This window comes from Carcharodon carcharias, chromosome 10 (genome assembly GCF_017639515.1).
Source record: "Carcharodon carcharias isolate sCarCar2 chromosome 10, sCarCar2.pri, whole genome shotgun sequence".
NCBI classification, from domain to species: Eukaryota; Metazoa; Chordata; class Chondrichthyes; order Lamniformes; family Lamnidae; genus Carcharodon; species Carcharodon carcharias.
The window spans coordinates 78985854-79004766 of record NC_054476.1 but is presented as its reverse complement, the minus strand read 5'-3'; the positions used below and the strand labels follow the sequence as shown (position 1 = coordinate 79004766).

At 43.5% G+C, this 18913-nt stretch overlaps 1 protein-coding gene across 1 annotated transcript in view; it reads left to right on the top strand.

Moving 5' to 3' along the window:
- The window catches only part of f2 (coagulation factor II (thrombin)), a 51529-nt gene that overhangs the window by 13028 nt on the left and 19588 nt on the right, over positions 1 to 18913 (top strand). The window contains exons 3-10 of the mRNA XM_041196661.1: positions 4421 to 4445; positions 5550 to 5609; positions 7774 to 7879; positions 10424 to 10560; positions 11585 to 11878; positions 14950 to 15072; positions 17527 to 17650; positions 18450 to 18617. Coding sequence (XP_041052595.1) covers positions 4421 to 4445; positions 5550 to 5609; positions 7774 to 7879; positions 10424 to 10560; positions 11585 to 11878; positions 14950 to 15072; positions 17527 to 17650; positions 18450 to 18617 — 1037 coding nt within the window. The remainder of the gene's footprint in view (positions 1 to 4420; positions 4446 to 5549; positions 5610 to 7773; positions 7880 to 10423; positions 10561 to 11584; positions 11879 to 14949; positions 15073 to 17526; positions 17651 to 18449; positions 18618 to 18913) is intronic.

Here is an 18913-nt window from a genome sequence, read left to right as displayed (position 1 = left end):
TTGAAAGAAGCCTAGTAAAAGTCTCTTATTCTGGTTCTAACAATAGCAAAAATAAACAATTGGCCATTTTAGTGAGCGAATAACACATTTACACTTATGGTGCGACCTGTGGAGTAGTGGGGCTAGAGAAACTGTGCACTCCTCCTGTCCCAGTCGTAAAGCAAGTGTGAAAACGATGACAGTGCTATGTCCTCATCATCACTCTCTTCTTGGTGTTCCTCCAATGCCTATCCAGGTTGCAGCTCTTGAGTATCTGAAAGAAAAAAGACATAGGGTAAGGTTGTGGTATGGGGAGGAAGGAAAGTAAGACAAGCATGTTTTGACCAACTGCAGTTTGTAAAACAGAAGAGAGGGAGGAATGAGGAAGAAATGGGATGTGAGAAATGGGATTAGGTATGAGGATACTATCATCTTAAATAGTTTCAGCTCCATTGCAGGCCCTGAACTTAGCAACAGGCATCTCAATAATGGCCAGTCCCATCTCCTCCAAGGAGATGTTGGTATGCGTTTTTCCCCTCTGATTAGCTACTACTGCCTCCTGTTGTGAGTTACCTTGTCCTGCAAGAGAAAGGGTAGGGTAGCATGTCAGTGATTGTGGTGGAATCTGTTTGGGTGATGCCACTGTCTTGTTGAATAGCTAGCTATATATGCAAGGGGTGAGATTGGGTGTGAGGCTTTCCCAAGTGTAAAGTGTGTGAGGTTGAGGTGAAACTTTGGAGTTTTAGATAAGAGTCCTCAGTTTATTGGGAGGTGAGTGATGGGGCTGTGGTGACTTGAGCACTGTGTGAGGCTACTGGTGAAGATATGGCATTTGAAGGTGCATTCCCTGATGTGAACCACTTGTGTGAAGTCATTGAGCTTGTTGTAGCATTGCATCCAGGTCCTCGGGGCACCTGGCATTCACAGCTATCAGCTCTCACTCTGAGTATGTGCTTCAAGGGCCTCCTGTGAATAGAGAACCTCCCTCCTACTTTTCACCTCCTCCACCCAGGTAGCTGGGGCAGCATTCAAAGATAGCAGAGACAATGTTCTCCCATGTTGTGCCATCCTCACCACTTCCCTTCCAGCAAAACTATTAGCACCTGCTCCAGACACAATGCAGCTCGCCTTTAAGAGGTGCAGGGGATCTTTACGATGTGCTAGGAAGTTACGATTTTGGGTCCCCGAATGAAGCTGATAAGCAATGTGACACATTCAACAGACGCATCACAATTCCTGCGACCATTTTAAGGGTCTATCGAATGTAACCTCTAATGATAGTATCTCCTCTCACTTTGATAACCTTACATATATTTACATTAGAAGCAATTCAGCGAAGGCTCACTCAGCTGATTCCTGGGATGAGGGGGTTATCTTGTGAGCACAGGTACCCATTGGAATTTAGAAGAATGTGAGGTGATCATTTTGAGACATCTAAGATCATGAAGGGACTTGACAGGAAGGACATTGAGAGGACTAGAACTAGGGAGCCCATTTTAAAAATAAGAAGCCACCCATTTAAGATGGATATGAGGAAAATATTTTTCTCTGGGGGTTGTTAGCCTGTGAAATTCTATTCCCCAGGGAGCAGTGGAGGCAGGGTCAGTGAATATTTTTAAGGCTAAGTTAGATTATTGATTGATATAGGGGGTAGATAGGAAAGTAGAGTTGAGGGCACAATCAGATCAGCCGTGATCTTATCAAATGGCAGAGCAGGCTCAAGGGGTCGAATGGCCTACTCTTGCCCCTATCCATTATGTTCATATCCATATTAACATGTCACAAACCTGGAGTGTTTGGTCAATAATATGGCCCTGATAGGGGAGTATTGACAAACTAGCACACAAACAAAAGGCAGATTGCCTGTTCCTTCTGCTCCCCCATTCCCCTGCAATTCAACATCAAACCCAGATAGGATGTGTACCCTTTCCATAACAATGACAACCTCTTTTGAAAGTGTATGTGTGTAGATATTGGGTGATTACGTTTGGCTGGGATGAACCTACACTTGAATTTTTTTTTGTTATTCATTCATAGGATGTGGGCATCGCTGGCTAGGCCAGCATTTATTGCCCATCCCTGACTGCCCTTGTTTAGAGGGCATTTAAAAGGAAACCACATTGCTGTGGGTCTAGAGTCACATGTAGGCCAGACCAGGTAAGGATAGCAGATTTCCTTCCCTAAAGGACTTTAATGAACCAGATGGGCTTTTACAACAATCAGCAATGGTTTCATGGGCATCAGGCTTTTAAACCGAGGTTTTTTTTTAATTGAATTCAAATTCTACTAACTACCATGATTCAAACCCAGGTGCCCAGAGCATTACCCTAGATTATCTGTCCAGTGACAATACCACTATGCCATCACCTCCCCCAAACTCAAAGATGTTCCGTTTGGTGAGGTAGGAGAAAGGCGCCCATCACCTGTCAAACTCTAGCCCAACATGATGTCAACACTCAAACAAGAGGTGGTCCAAAAGGCAACAAAAACAGACAGGGGAGAGATATTGTTAAGGGAGCAGCAACATTTGCCGCAAACCATGTTTCTTCAGTTATTTATTAGTTATTTTAGATTTCCTTTGCTGTACCTACTTTTAAATCCACCTTGTGCCAACAGAGTGGTTGGCAGCAAGGTCAGGGGGTGAAATCTTGGGCCCTGGTGCTTCTCCTGTTTCTGGGCTCTCACGTTTGCCTATGCAACAGAACTTTTAAGAGGCCAGAGACTAAAGACTGAATGGTTCACAATTGTATCTGAATTGAAAGCTCTGCTGATTTCTGCCTCTCATTACAATATATTTTCAATATCTGCTGTGCAATAGAACTTTATCACAATATTTCAATCCCTCAAAAGCACCAAGATAAAGTTGGGTAATAGGTAAGTAGACAAAAGGACTAAATTGAAGTTAATCATGTGCTGGATGAAACAAGTTACTGATTCACTACGAACTGCATTTACAAAATGAATTCAAATTTGTAGCTAGCTTCCCCACTCCAAACTCCCCCCAACACCCCAACTAAGCTCTAACTTCCTCTCTAACCTTCCCCAACCCCTTACTCCAAGCTGCCCCCCAACATCCCCTCACAACTGCCCCTCAAACCTTCCCCCAACCTCGTTCCAACTTTACCCCAACCCCCGCAACAACCTCTTCCCTCAATCCCCTTCCAAACTCCCCCACAATTCCTCTAATGCCCCTCACAACTTTCCTTACCAACACCCCCTCCAACCTTCCCCCAAATGCTCTAAATCTCCCCAACCCCCCTCCCTCCCTCCTCCAACCTTCCCCACAATGCCCCCTAACTTCCCTCCAACCAACACCCCCCAAACTTCCCCTCCCAATCCCCTCTCAAACCTTCCCTCCCAACCATCCCCTCCCTCCTTTCCCCCAACCTTCCATCCAACCTTTCCCCCCAACATTGTCTCCAACCTTTCCCAAAACCCCTCCAACCTTCCTCTCCAACGCCCTCTCCAACATTCCCTTCACAGCCAGCCCGCCACACACAGCATCCGATTGGTTATAAAATAAGAAGTTTTTGAGCAGGAACACTCTCAGTTGCTGCTGCTGCTTCTCACCTTAGGAAAGGTTTGTGGTTTCCTGGTGGCCTTTTCTAAAACAGAAATCGGAAGTAGCAGCAGCAGTAGCAGCTAGTGAAATTGACCTGACACTGACAAATAGGCTTAAAAAATATCGCAACTCTCAGCCTGACAGATCCATTTTTTAAACCGGTCTTTCAGGTCTGCAGCTCTGGCTGCTCAGTGTGGACAATGAGAAACTGTTTACAACATGGAGCCTGAGCACCCTCAGACCCTGGGCCCACCATCTGCCTTGCCCTCTCCCAGTCCCTGGCTGGCAGTTGTATCCCTGGGCTCTGACAATGCTGCTAGGAGTGGTGATGACAAGGTTCAGTGACTCCCCCCGCCGCCACCCATTGGAAATTTCAGATCTCTGCACAGCGGTAGCAGGCCTGGGATCAGGAGCTCCAAGTGAGAGACCATTAGGTGTGAAGCTACATTATATTGTTATTTATCATGGAGGTTCAGTACTTTGATTCATTGAGACATTTGATAAAAGGACAACTTTGGTTAATATCAGTTTCTTTGGTAAGCAAAAGTGCAAAAGAGTGTTTTAAATTGTTTATTTTGCCCAGTGGCATGGTGTCTAGGTGCTACTGAGCAGGAAGGTTCGGATTCATGCATTGTCCTTCTTGACCTGAAAATTCCTCATCTTGCCCAAATGAGGGAAAATTTCAAGCCAGTTATATTGAGAAAGGCTCATGGGTCAGTTCTCCCTTTTAGCCGAAGAATAGTGAATAGGATCAGGTAACCTAAAGAAGTAGAGGAATAAAGTTAACTTAAAAAGAAATAATACTTTTTAAAAAACAGGTCTTCTCAGCATTCTCTTTTACAGCATGCTGTCTACTAATAATTTTCTTCTCTTCCTCAGTTGCAATTTTGGGACATCTATGATGGTAAGAAATGTTTTACAGTCTCCTGCATTTTGCATGTTATTTTCTTGTCTCTTCGCTTTGTCTTTCTGTATCACAAAATCTGTTCTGTATTCCTCCCCTACCCTCCACACCCACCCCCACCGCCACCTCTGCAACCTACCCAAAAAAGAGGGTAGCTGGCCTGCTGTCAGGCTTCTGAAGATGTGCCTCCGGGTTTCTGTGATACGAAATATGTATCCACTGGTTTTGTCTTTAGACAGTTTAAGCTGAATACTATGGATTTCTGACCATGAGACATAATAGGCCATGAAACATAATACAACAACAGGATTTTATGGTCCTGCCGAAGTCAATGGGCATTTGAACAGCACATTTTACGACCCCACCCCCGCCACTTTGGGGCTGCAAAATTCCACCCATTATGTTTTTTTAATGTAATAATGGAGATCACTGGTAAGGCTGGTGTTTATTGCCCAACCCTAGTTGCCCTGAAAAATTCATAGTTGACCACCTTCTTGAACCTCTGAAGTCTGTGTGACGAAGGTGCTCCCACAATGCTGTTACGTAGGGAGTGTCCCTTGTTCTACTTACTCGCAGTTTGATACAACTGAGTAGTTTGATAGGCAGCTTCAGAGGGCAGTTAAGAGTCAACCATGTCGGTGTGGTTCATTCTCCATGGCACTGCCCTGACCAATCAGAGACAACCTGCCTGGTTTGAATTTAAACAAAAGCTTGGCAGTTACCTGTTCCCTGGTGCATCCTCCATGGCAATGCCTCTACCAATTAGAGTCTAATTGTGAACCAATCAGCATTCTCTTCTCATGCAGTATAAATAGTTGTTCCCTCCGAGAACTGGTGCTCTTGCGAATCTATCCTGATGAATACAAGACGAAAAGTTTCAACAGCATGTCTCTATTTTTGAGTAATACTCAAGTTCTACACTACCAAATAACTATTTTAAATTCAACTTCTCAAACTCTATGGTGGAGATTGAACTTGCGTTCTCTAGATTCTTAATCCAGATGACCTGAGTGATCCTTGCCTTTTCTATTCTTCTCCTACTCTGATGTTTACACTAGCACATCAAATAATTTTGTTTAATATTATTGTATGCTCTGTTTTCAGCTTGTGTTGGTGAGAGAATGGGCGATTCCCCTCCAAAATACCTGAAATATTGCCTGCATGGTAAGGGCTTAGAGCAATTAATTTTGCCCATAGAAACTGGACTGTGAGAGTAGCCTTCTCACTCATTTAACACCGCTTAACACAGGGCCGAGTTCTATTTGTCATCACAGTGCTCAAACTTGAACTACACCAAATGTTATCAACAGATGCCAATCCATCTCAATAAATTAATAGGCTTAGGAAGATTATGATTCTCCTGCCACCAACATTCACCCTCCTAATTCAAACATTTTGAGACACGTCAACGCCAACTTCCTTTGGGATGTACTGATTGTAACTATTTAATAGCTATGCAAACATACTTTATACAAAAGCAGAATACTATAATGCTGGAAATCTGAAATTTGAAAATAGAAACTGCTAGAAACATTCAGCAGTACCTGTGAACAGAGCAATGGTGCTAATGCTTCAGGTTAATGACAATTCATAAGAATTTAAAGACGTTATATCTGAACAGCATTGAAGGAAATCTGAAACTTGGGAACAAAGGGACTGAGCAGTAAGTTGCACATCCGCAACATTTTCCAGTTCTGATGAAAGACCACTGACCTGAATGTTAATTTTGTTTCTCTGTTCACAGACGCTGCCAGAGCTACTTTCATGTAGAATCATTGAAGTGTTACAACACAGAAAGAAGCCATTCAGCCCATTGTGCCCATACTGGCTCTCTGCAAGAGCTGGTCCCACACCTCCGCCCTTTTCATTAGCCCGGCAATTTTTTTCTCTCCAGGTGTTTACCCAATTCCCTTTCGAAAGCCATAATTGAATTTGCCTCCAGCACACTCTCAGGCAGTGCATTCCAGATTCTACTCACTTGCTGCTTTAAAAAATGTTCATCATATTGCGCTTGCATTTTTTCCAATCACCTTAAACCAGTGTCCTCTGGTTCTCAACCCTTCTGCCAACAGGAATAGTTTCTCACTGTTTATTCTATCCAGACTCCTCATGATTTTGAACACTTCGATTGAATGTCCTCTGATCCTTCTCTTCTCCAGAGAAGCCCCAACTTCTCCAATCTATCCATGTAACTGAAAATCCTTATCACAGGGAACAGTCTCATGAATCTTTTACGCACCCTCTCTAAAGCCTTAACATCCTTCCTAAAATGTGGTGTCAAGAATTGGATACAATACTCCAGTTGAGGTCAAACCAGCATCTTATAACACTTCATCATAACTTTCTTGCTTTTGTACTATGCCTGTGTTTATAAAACCAATATGCTTTATTCCACTTTCTCAACCTGCTGCGCCACTTTCAATGATTTGTGCACATCTGTCCCCATTCTTCTGTTCCTGCACCCTTTTTAGAGTTGTATTCTTTATTTTATATTGCCCCACCTCATTCCTTCTGTCAAGACTTCACTTCACACTTCTCTGTATTAAATTTCATCTGCCATGTGTCTGCCCATTCCACCAGCCTGTCTATATCCCCTTGAAGTCTATCAATATCTTCCTCACAGTTCACATTACTTTTAAGTTTTGTGTCATCTGCAAACTTAAAATTGCGCTCAGCACACCCAAGTCTAGGTCATTAACGTATATCAAGAAAAGCTGTAGTTTTAGTACCGATCCCTGGGGAACCCAACTCCTCCCTCCAGTCCAAACAACTATTCAGCACTCCTGAGTGTTCCAGAATGTTCTGTTTTTGTGTTCCCAACTTCAGCCTTGTCACTGCAAGCAGTTATTGAAACATCAATAACTCTATTACATAGCTTGACTTTAATAATGGCCTTTCCTTCCTCTATGGATCCTGGGAAAACCAGTTCCGAATAAAACCTTTTCTTGGCTTCTCTTTCTGGAGAACAAAGACAAAAGAGGGATCAGCACTGATTCCAGTTGTCTTAAGAACCCAAAGCCAGCAATAGGTTATAGGTCATAGGGTAGTGAGCACAAGTGTTTCTAAATTGAATTTTTAACTTCATGAGCCTTAAAGTGATTTGTTCTTGAAAAGCCCGGCCGAAGATTCTGGTAATGCACAACAAAATTCATGTGGATCAGCATGAGCTCTGGTTCTGCTCCCCGGCCTCTCCACAATACCCCATTCCTAAGCTGAACTCTTGGAACCTCAAGTCACCAGGACAACAGTCAAATGTTCAAATTACTATTGACTCCATTAGTAAGAAATAAAAGTGTGATGGAATTCAAATTCTTTGTTTCTTGTTCAGGAAAATGCTATCAAGGAATTGGCTCCAGTTACAAGGGCAATATTTCAATGACATTGTCTGGAAGGGAATGTCAGTACTGGTCGAGCAACTATCCACACAGACCAATGTAAGTGACTGAGGTGGTTTTCATCAAGTAATTCAGCAATAATTGAAGTTTCTTTCCGATTCCATTCCATCATGGCTGTTTAAGACTTTTAATTCACAATTTACAATATCTGTAAATATGGAAAGGAGATATCAATAAAAAGTGGCCATTAAACTGTTAGATTGTCATCAAAACCCAATTGGTTCACTAAAGTCCTTTAGCGAAGGAAATCTGATATGTGATTCCAATCCCACACCAATATGATTGACTCTTAACTGCTCTCGTGGCCTAGTGAACCTGTTAGTTTATATAAAATGTCTACAACTACACGTCATGAAAATATAATTTTCATAATATTATTGTAATTTATTGTAAAAGTGGGTTAATAGTGGGGTTTGGGTTAGTTTATCTGTGTGTATGTGGGAGATTTATTTGAATTGGAGACAGCTGGTCTGGAGGTTTTGAGTTATCAACAAGAAGCTGGGTTTGAAATGTTAAATACATAAACATGGCTGAAGATTTAAAATGTGAGGAGTATGGAAAATTGCATTTTTAGATAAATTTGAGTAGTTTGAATTTTAAAGAGATGGTAAAATGTTACAGTTAGCCAGAAGAAGCTAAGCCAAACAATGTGTTTATTTTTCCCAAAGGTTACTGATAAAACTAGTACTATGAAAGATTTATATTATGATAAAAATAAAGTTGCAAAGACATATCGGAACGATGGAATTTGCATTATAAGGGAGAAACATGTATATGGGAGATGAGGCTATGTGTAAGGGGAAAAGGAATTCTAAGATCTAACATAAATATGAAAAGCCTCCAGATTCTGTTCATCAAGTTGCTGCCTACAAGAACCAAAGCTGAGAAAGCTCACTTTGAAACTCACTGTCCAGGGTATTGTGTTGCTTTGCCTGTTTAAATCTATTTGTTTTTACTGTTGCCTTAATGGAGGTGTATCAGGGAGCCAGATTAAATAATGGGTTTTAAGAGTTATTGTAGTAGTCATTTTTAGACCTATGTATACACTTGAAATCTTATCTTTTGTTAAATGTTTAATTTAGTTTTCTAAAAACTTCTGAAGTCCTGGTAGTCTTATTACTTCTGAATTCAGGGCAAGCATCTCGAAAAAAAATACAAATTGCAAAACAGTTCTGACCATGTGATCAAGTTTCACGCATGGATTTGATACGCCTAGCACACATCATCTGCCACCTCATAACATACAGCAGTTCAAGAAGAGGGATCCCCACCACCGTCTCAGGATAACGAGGAATGGGTGATAAATGTCACCATCACCAGAAACACACACATCCTGAGAGTTTATTTTAGTGTGAGGAAGGGCTATCAATTGGTCATGCGTGGTAGATTTTTCACTGTGACCATATTTCAAACATGATTATTACAATCAATCTATTAAAAAAAAACCTCACTTTGACAAAAATTTGCCAACGATGAATGAAAGTGAGGAACAGTTTAACCTTGGTGGTGGGAAAGTTTTTAAAAATTATAATTTGGGACAAAATTAACAGTCACTTGGACAAATGTGGATTTGTTAAGGACAAATTGCGTTTAATTAGCTTGCCTGAGGTTTTTGAAGAGGTAAGAGAGGTTTGATTAGGGTAATGCAGTGTAAATGGACTTCCAAAAGGCATTTGATAAAGTGCCACATAACAGTCTTGTTAGCAAAGTCAGAGTCATGGAATAAAAGGGACTATAGCAGCATGGATACATACATGGATGCATGATAGGAAACAAAGAGTAGTGCTGAATAGTGCCATAGAGTACAAAAGCAAGGAAGCTATGATAAGCGTGTATAAATGTTGATTTGTTCTCAACTAGAGTTCTGAAGTGATACTAGAGTTCTGAAGTGACACCATTCAGTGACCTGCGGGACCCAGGGCCGCATCTCATCAGAGGCAGCCAGCTAATTGGCTGCCGCTGGAACTGCCATCCCTAATAATAATGGCTGCCCATGCCCAGGATCTGCCAGCCAATCAAAGGGCTGACAGCCCATCAGTGCCACCAGGGCAGAGTGGCCACTACTGGGACTGCACCTGGAGGAAAAGAGCGCAATGGAATGACACGCGCATCTTAACCAGATAACTGCCATTGTTGAAAGAAGGCCTGTATACGAGGGCCCCCTCCACCACAAACCCTTGGGAAGCCACAGGGTTCACCTAGTGGTCTCCCCATGCGGTACCTGCAACCTGTAAAATGCCAGTGATGGTGGGAAGAAGCCCTTAATTAGCCACTTAAGTGATTCACTTGGCCTCTGCATGTTTCCCTACCAGGGCAAGGTGGCATGGCAGAGAGATGGCAATGGACAGTTGACCACCCCACCCCCACCTCACCGCCTTCTCTCTTCATTTTACAGTCCATGGCCACCTCCTCCCTGCCCTCTAGCCTGTCCCAAGGGAGCTGGTAAAATTCAGCCCATTAACTCTGCCTTGCCCTCTACAGGTACTGCCTGACCCGTTGAGTATTTCCTGCATTTTCTATTTTTATATCAAATGAATTCTATTTTTTCAGGCTGCTAATTGACACTTATGTTTATACATTCAGATATAATCCAGAATCACACAACCAATCTGACCTTACTGATAACTATTGCCGAAATCCAAGTGACAGTCATATGGGGCCGTGGTGTTACACGAAAGACCCAGCAGTCCAAACAGAAGCATGTTACATTCCGCGTTGTGGTGGGTCTCATGTTTTAAAACATTTTTGCTGCTTATTTTTCTTCCAGATTCAAGCACCAGTTGTTTAATGGCTGCATATTCTGTGAATGTTGTGGTGTTAGCTCAGATGGTTTGGGCCATTTCAGTGCTGCGGGAGGAGCAGTAACACAATTTCTGGGATTCAAGGGAGTTACGCAGAAGATGAGCGTAGGTCTGACAGGCATCAAAGCATTTTATAAATAGCACAGAGACTCTACTGTGACCATTGGCATTTCTGCTGGTTCTAATAATATTTTCTCACTTACCGTGTCTTCCTTTAATTTGGAAATTCCTTTAGATTTTTTATTCTATCCTGAAGGCATTGCTCTGGCTGGCAACCATCCTGTAACTTGTCCAAGTGACAATTCTCATGCCGAAGCAGCGAGCTACTGAACCATTCTGGGGGTGGGAGGAGGGCATCACAATCAAATCCAAATCTCTGCTTAAGCAACCATCCACACTGCACAAAAAAAGGGGCTGCTGGAAGGCAATCAGGTGCAGAGGCCTTTGATGACTTGCTCCCTCTTCCCCATTCTTATCCCAGAGATGCTGCAGTATCCTGCAGTATTGCTGCAGTATCAACTAGCATGGGACAGACCCAGGATCTTCCAAGGCTGCGTGACTCCATGACAAATAATGCTGTAGATTCAAGGGGACATCATCAGCATTTTCTGCATGTTGAATCTCCTTTTAGCTGTCCGTGTAACACATATCAGAGGACAAGCAGTGAGGTATCCCAAGCTCATGCTAATGTTGTGCTTAGGCTGCCCAGGTGACTCCTCTCCAATTTTCCCTCATTCCCTGGAGAGCCCTGGCTCGCCTTTCTGACTGGAACACTGAAATGGTCAACTGAAGATGCACAGGCACAAGCCTGTTAGGCAAATCCAGCTCTTAGCTTGGGCTTTTGTGCACAGTACAATAAATGTGCCTCACAATGACAGGCCATTTCCCATGTGAAAATTAAGGGATGTTTAGCCAGATCTTACAGATTTTTTTGCTTCTTTAGGTGAAGAATTGCCACCATTGCCGACAAAACCGCCAAAGCCAGTCTCAGTTGATCCTTGTATCCCAAATCAAGGAGTAGGCTACAGAGGAACTCTGAATGTAACTCGAACAGGAAAGCATTGCCAGGATTGGAACTCACAATACGCTCACAAGCTCAATTTTACCAAAGAGGAAATGATATCAGCTAACCTAGAAAGAAACTACTGCAGGAATCCAGATGAAGATGAAGATGGTGCCTGGTGTTTCATCAGTGACCCTGAAATGGAAATGGATTACTGTAAACTCAATTACTGCGGTAAGCTACCAGAAGAACTGTACTGCTAGTACAGTTTCCAGTCACCACAAAGGTCCTGTCAATGTTGTATAATGTGTATGTCACATGTGGAAAAACAGCTAGTACCACATCGAGAGTCGGTGGCTGTGTCATCAAGGAGCCAATTACAGCCATGGCACAGGGAACACTGCACTCAGCTTTTGATATCATGGGAGTTGCTAGCTGAAGGAAGAATATCATCTATGTAAGTCACTTTGTATCAGCATAGTAGTTGCACAATACAATGGTAATGGAGTCGTTTCACAGGAATTAATCAGCAGGGGATTGAGAATTGCATGAAATAATAGTAGAATGTTTACAGAGAACGCAAAAGGACAACATACCTTGTATGAAGACAATTTGGTTTAGATTGCCAGCATAGAAATAACAGACAAGGGTTTAACGTTATCAAGGTTTTGGTGAGACTATGGATTAAGAGAAAGTGAAATACGCAGCAGGTCATTAAGCATGTATATTGGTAAAACAACAAGAACCAAAAACCTTTGTTTAAATTATTTTAAGAGATGTGAGCATCGCTGGAAAGGCCAGCTTTTGTCGTTCACCCCCTTTTGAGAAAGTGGTGCTGAGCTAGCTTCTTGATCTGTTGAAGTCCATCTGGTGTAGGCACACCCACAGCGCTGTTAGGATATGGAAGCATTTTAATAAGACAAGAGGGGCATAAGAAACAACAGATAAATCCAGTTGCAAGGAGGAAGTTAATGTGCTGTGCAGCCTGCTTGGGAGGACTCGTGAAGCAGCTGAAGATGATCCAACTACGAAATACAGCTTCTAGTCCCCCGCAGCTTTCTGAGGGCTGGTTCCCTCTGGGACACCTTTGCTCATTCTACCAGCATCCCAATTTCCAGCTGCCTTTTCTCTGATGTACCCAGAACACAAATTCCCACAGAGAGATGATAGAACATCGACCTGAAACGTTGGGCTGGATTTTCACTGAGACTCCACAGACCTTTATAGGTGGTGGACAGGACCTAATTCCACAATTCCTGCCCCATTCATGGCACCCCCAATTTTCCTAGCACAGGAGAAGGGTGTGGGCAGTGAGTCCCCAGTGGTTAGCAACACCCCCTCTCTCTTTCAGAGGGAGGGTTATTACCCACTGCACCACAAGACTTCCATCACAGCCTCTGAGGTATTGTGAAACATAGGACAGAATTGTCAGCTCCTGTTTGCAGCAGATATCATGGTGGGCAGCAGTAGAAACTATCGGGGGATACAATCTTCATCCAAAAGTACTGAGTGGGTGATCCATCTCAGCCTGCTCCAGGGGACCCCAGCATCACAGATGCCAGTCTTCAGCCAATTTGATTCACTCCATGTGATTTCAAGAAATGGCTGAAGGCACTGGATACTGCAAAGGCTATGGGCCCTGACAATATTCCGGCAATAGTACTGAAGAATTGTGCTCCAGAATTTGCCGCACCCCCAGCCAAGCTGTTCCAGTACAGCTAAAACACTGGCATCTACCCGGCTATGTGGAAAATTGCTCAGGTATGTCCTGTATACCAAAAGCAGGACAAATCCAACCTGGCCAATTATCACCCCATCAGTCTACTCACGATCTTGAGTAAAGTAATGAAAGGGGCCATCAAGCACTTGCTTAGCAGTAACCGGCTCACTGATGCCGAGTTTGGGTTCTGTCAGGGCCACTCAGATCCTGACCTCATTACAGCCTTGGTTCAAACATGGACAGAAGTGCTGAACTCTTGAGGTGAGGTGAGAGTGACTGCCCTTGATATCAAGGCAGCATTTGACAGAATGTGGCATCAAGGAGCCCTAGCAAAACTGGAATCAATGGGAATCAGGGGGAAAACTCTCCGCTGGTTGGAGTCATACCTAGCACAAAGGAAGATGATTGTGGTTGATGGAGGTCAATAATCTCAGCTCCAGGACATCACTGCAGGAGTTCCTCAGGATAGTGTCCATGGCCCACTATCTCCAGCTGCTTCATCACTGACCTTCCTTCCTTCATAAGGTCAGAAGTGGGGATGTTAGCTGATGATTGCACAATGTTCAGCACCATTCGCGACTCCTCAGAACTGAAGCAGTCCATGTCCCAGTGCAGCAAGACCTGGACAATATCCAGGCTTGGGCTGAGAATTGAGCAAGTGACACAAGTGTCAGGCAAGGACCATCGCCAACAAGAGAGAATCCAACCATTGCCCCTTGCTGTTCAATGACATTACCGTCACTGAATCTCCCACTATCAACACCTTGGGGGTTGCCATTGACTAGAAACTGAACTGGACTAGCCATATAAATACTGTGGCTACAAGAGCAGGTCAGAAGCTAGGAATCCTGCGGCGAGTAACTCACCTCCTGACTCCCCAAAACCTGTCCACCATCTACAAGGCACAAGTCAGGAGTGTGATGGAATACTCTCCATTTGCCTGGATGAGTGCAGCTTCCACAACACTCAAGAAGCTTGAGACCATCTAGGACAAAGCAGTCTGCTTGATTGGCACCACATCCACCAACATTCACTCCCTCCACCACCGATGCACAGTAGCAGTAGTGTGTACCATCTACAAGATGCACTGCAGGAATTCACCAAGGCTCCTTAGACAGCACCTTCCAAACCCACGACCACTACCACCCAGAAGGACAAGGACAGCAGACACATGGGAACACCACTACCTGCAAGTTCCCCTCCAAACCACACACCATCCTGATTTGGAAATATATCACCATTCCTTCACTGTCGCTGGGTCAAAATCCTGGATCTCCCTTCCTAACAGCACTGTGGGTCTACCTACACCACATGGACTGCAGTGGTTCAAGAAGGCAGCTCACCACCACCTTCTCAAGGGCAACTAGGCATAGGTAATAAATGCTGGCCTAGTCAGCAATGCCCACATCCCGTGGATGAATTTTTTAAAATCGCAAAAATCAGCCTCACACCATCATAAAGCCCAATTTGTGATTGTCTGCTCCACCCGTAAATGACAGGCCTTGTTTCTCTCTGCCGCACGTCGGCAACCCGGGAACATCAAACAGATTGTACATACTTATTAATGTTTCTTTCCACTGTTTAGACGACCTTGTGGATGTATTCCAAGCCTCATCAGAGGAGGACCAAACCACATTTGCTGGTCGAACAACACAGACTGAATACAAGACTTCCTTCAGTCCTAAATTTTTTGGTAAAGGAGAGAGTGGTAAGTTCAGCTGGGTTCCTCTTGTTGTTATTAAAATGGAAATGAGGCATAATTAGAATCAGTCAAATTATGTTTGTTCAGACTCCCCCAATGGGCTGTTGTTGACCGAGTGCTGTGAATGAGCCTTGGCCAAGCAGCATCAGCATTCTGCACAGCATAGTGTGAACAACTCTTACAAGTGAAACTGATTTACAAGAAGATCATTCAAAAGTGGCAGAATGATGTAAGAAAAATTAGATTTTTGGTTGCCAGCATCATGGGTAGCTAGATGAAAAGCCTACCATATCCCAAGCCTTGGGTCATGTAGTTCATTATTAGCCTTCCATTGGCAGTCTGTTTGCTGTTCGGACAGTTGGAACCAGCACTGCATTCAGTTAGCAGGGAAGGAGCAGCAAGGACACAATATCAAGTAGCCCATGCCAGGTATATTGTCGGCTCACACAAGCACATCAATCTACCAATCTCGGCACAGTGCCTGGGGGTGACAGCATGGCAGTGACTCGGTTAGCAGGAAGGTTGTCAGACAATTGTTTTTTTTTGTTGACAATTCAGGTACGATCCATGCAGCATTACTTGGGGAGGCGGTGGCATTCGTGGTATTGTCACTAATTAGTATTCCAAGCTGCGGCCCCCATGTTTAATGCACTGTGCTCCTCCCAATCTACCTGTGGAGTGTCAGCCAGTTTTCTGCCCACAGCTGATCAACAATAACACCATGAAAGTACGACACAGTTCTACAGGGCAGCTGACTTTCCAAGAGAATGGGAGGCTGGTCATTGGTCTATATTGCTGTTTTGGGCCTCCCATGAACAATGCTGCATCCTGAATCAAGAATAAGGGTTTCCATTCTCTCAGTATCCAGCTGGTATGTGACACCAGTATAGAGGAATGGTAGTGAATGTCAGATCACTGCTAACTCAATTTTTAAAGCTATCATTTGTACCAGCAATAAAGATAGAAGAAACCAAAGTGACCAATAAATTTCTGGTTTCAGATCCCCACTGCATGCAGAAGCAGAGCCCAATATACAATGAGCTGCGTGCTACAGTAATGCTGCCAAGATCAAACTTACTGCTAGAATCTTAAAGCATTGCTCCCGGAGCTTTGCATTCCATACTTCCCTCAAGGCCTCTGAAATAATTTTCCTCAGTTGCACATTTCATTACTTTGCAGCAGTGTCTCACTAAGGAGGTAAAATGAAAAGAAGATGGCAGAGCCCTGTGGCTGATTTAGGGGGAAACAATATTTGTCGAACCACCAATGTAGCAAGATATGCTGATGTGCCAGTCACTAAGTCGTCATACACTCCAATTCCATCCAATGGAGAGGCTACCTTGTGGATGGTATCGGTGAAATAGGATTGTATCAGTCTTTAAAAGGCAAGAGATCTTTGCAGGAGAAAAGATTCGAGACGCTGGAGGTTCTGATGTGAAAGGAAAATATTCAAGAGGAATGCGGGTCATTAATATACACTGAACAAGTTTATCGCATGGGTTGTTATAATTACATTTACTCATCAAGCCGGTGATTGTTAACAATGCTTCCGAGAAGCTCCTGCCAGGCAACCTTTCCACCTACCTCAATAAAGCTGGGCCATCTCCTTTCACCTGCCTTTCTGAATGAAATTAAACAGTGTAGCGGAGTCTCTGAGTGTTCCAGTGTCGGTATGTGGGTGTCACACTGATGGTCTTCAGCTCCCACAGTGCAGTTTAGACATGCCACTGAGAATTTAGCAGAATTATGTCAGGGGAGCCTTCAAGCAGAAAACAATGGCACAATCTGTGAATGGTCTGTCATTAAATGGTTCTGATGCCTTAAAGGCAATTTACTGACCAACAAACAGATTCTCTCAGAGGCAGCTTCCTGGGTATCAAACCAAAAAAGATAAGTAGTGTCTCAGAATAGCCATCAGAGTTCACCATATCTTTGACATAATTAAACAGTCAGTCCATAGTTCTCTTGAGGCCTAATAGTTTTAGTACTAAATTTTGGACCTCCCTCCCAGTTCTTCCTACTCTGCTGTTTTCTCCCCCATATGTTCAACATCTCACCATCACCCACCATTGTGCTTCATATCTCACCACACCACTCCTTATACTCCAGTTTTCAGCTGCTGACCACCATACCTCCCAACCCCCAACTGCCCCACTCCATCATGTCCCTATTATGCCAGTATGCAGATCAGAATGGGGCCACCCTAACCATTACACCTGTCAACTCTACGTTGCTTAGCAATAGAGTCATCTAGCAGGATTAAAAATGTAGGGCTGCACTGAGGCTCTGCATGTCTGAAAGGGTCATGTGGACCCAAGGGAGAGCTCAACGTTGTAATGGAATACCCGTAGCCTGCTCTCAGGATGCTCTGATATTCAACCGTTTATTATTGTGGCTTTATCAAAAGGCAAATGGAAGTTTTAAGCACAGATGGACTCAGCATGCTCTCATTGTTTTTAGAATGTGGTCTGAGAGCATTGTTCGAACGCAAAAACAAAGAAGATCAAGGAGAAAGGTCAATGTTGGAATCCATCCGTGAGCGGATTGTGCATGGCAAGGAAGTTGAAATAGGGAGTGCCCCATGGTAATGTGCAAAGTCTTTCCTGCCTACGTATTTATGTTTAAAATAGTAGATCATTGAATAGCTTATACAGGAGGGAACGTTTGCAAAAGGCATTGGCAAACTAGCTTCGTTGACACTCAAATGCATTGATCAACCGGCAGTACAGCTCTACAGTTGGTAGTGTCCCTCCTGGTATAAGGCCAAAAAGTGAGTTGTTTCGTGAAAGTACAGGATTCAACAAGATTACCGGCTGAAAGTTTTTATTCTTCTGAAAACATTGACTATACTGGAGTCCTCCCAGGATATTACCAAGTGGCCACGCCCCACGTGTAATCCAGCCAAAGAGTCTAAACATCCAATCCAACTGCTGTCCACATGTCATGGCCCCATGTGTGTACTGTCCTGTAGGGCGCCCCTGGACAGTAGTTGGAAGTGGGAACCCTGGCTGTTATTATCCACGTGAGCTCAAAATGCTCAGATGAAACATAGTGATCAGATAACTCGGCAAGCAAACATGGGACCTTGATGTATCCTCATTCTCAGCACTATGAAATGTGTGGGGATGCCGTGAGGATGTGAAAGACACTATATAAATGCAACTTCTTTCTTCTTGTTCCAAAGTCTTCTCATTGCTCAGAAGATCTAATTTTACAACTTAATTGGCCTAATAAGTAAATGCACTGCTGTTGGCCTGGGTTTTAAGACTACAGCCTCTTGTTCTGGATTCACATACTTTTCTCCCAAATGAACAATTTGAGGTAATAATCTCCCAGCAGGATTTCACCCTTTTTAAAAAAAATTTCTCTCTTTCCCTTAACAGGCAAGTGATGCTGTACCGTAAAAGACCACAGATGTTGCTATGTGGCGGCAGTCTAGTGAGTGACGAGTGGGTTCTTACCGCGGCGCATTGTGTCTTGTATCCACCATGGGACAAGAATTTCACGGAAAAAGATATCGTTGTCCGGCTTGGGAAGCATAATCGAACTGGGTAGGTCAAAAAGATACCAGTTCAAACTTGTTCTCATAAAAGATACCCTGGTGCCATTTTGAAAGGGAGCAAGAATGTAATTTCCTGATCAATATTTATCCCTCAACCAGCACCACAAAAACAAATTTTCTGATGACTATCACATTGCTCTTTGTGGGACCTTTCTGTGTGCAAATTGGGCTGACGTGTTTTCTATGTCACACCAGTGCCTACTCTTCAAAAGTACTTCATTGGCTGTAAAGTACTTTGAGATGTCCTGAGATTATGAATGGCTCTATAAAAAGCAAATCTTTCTT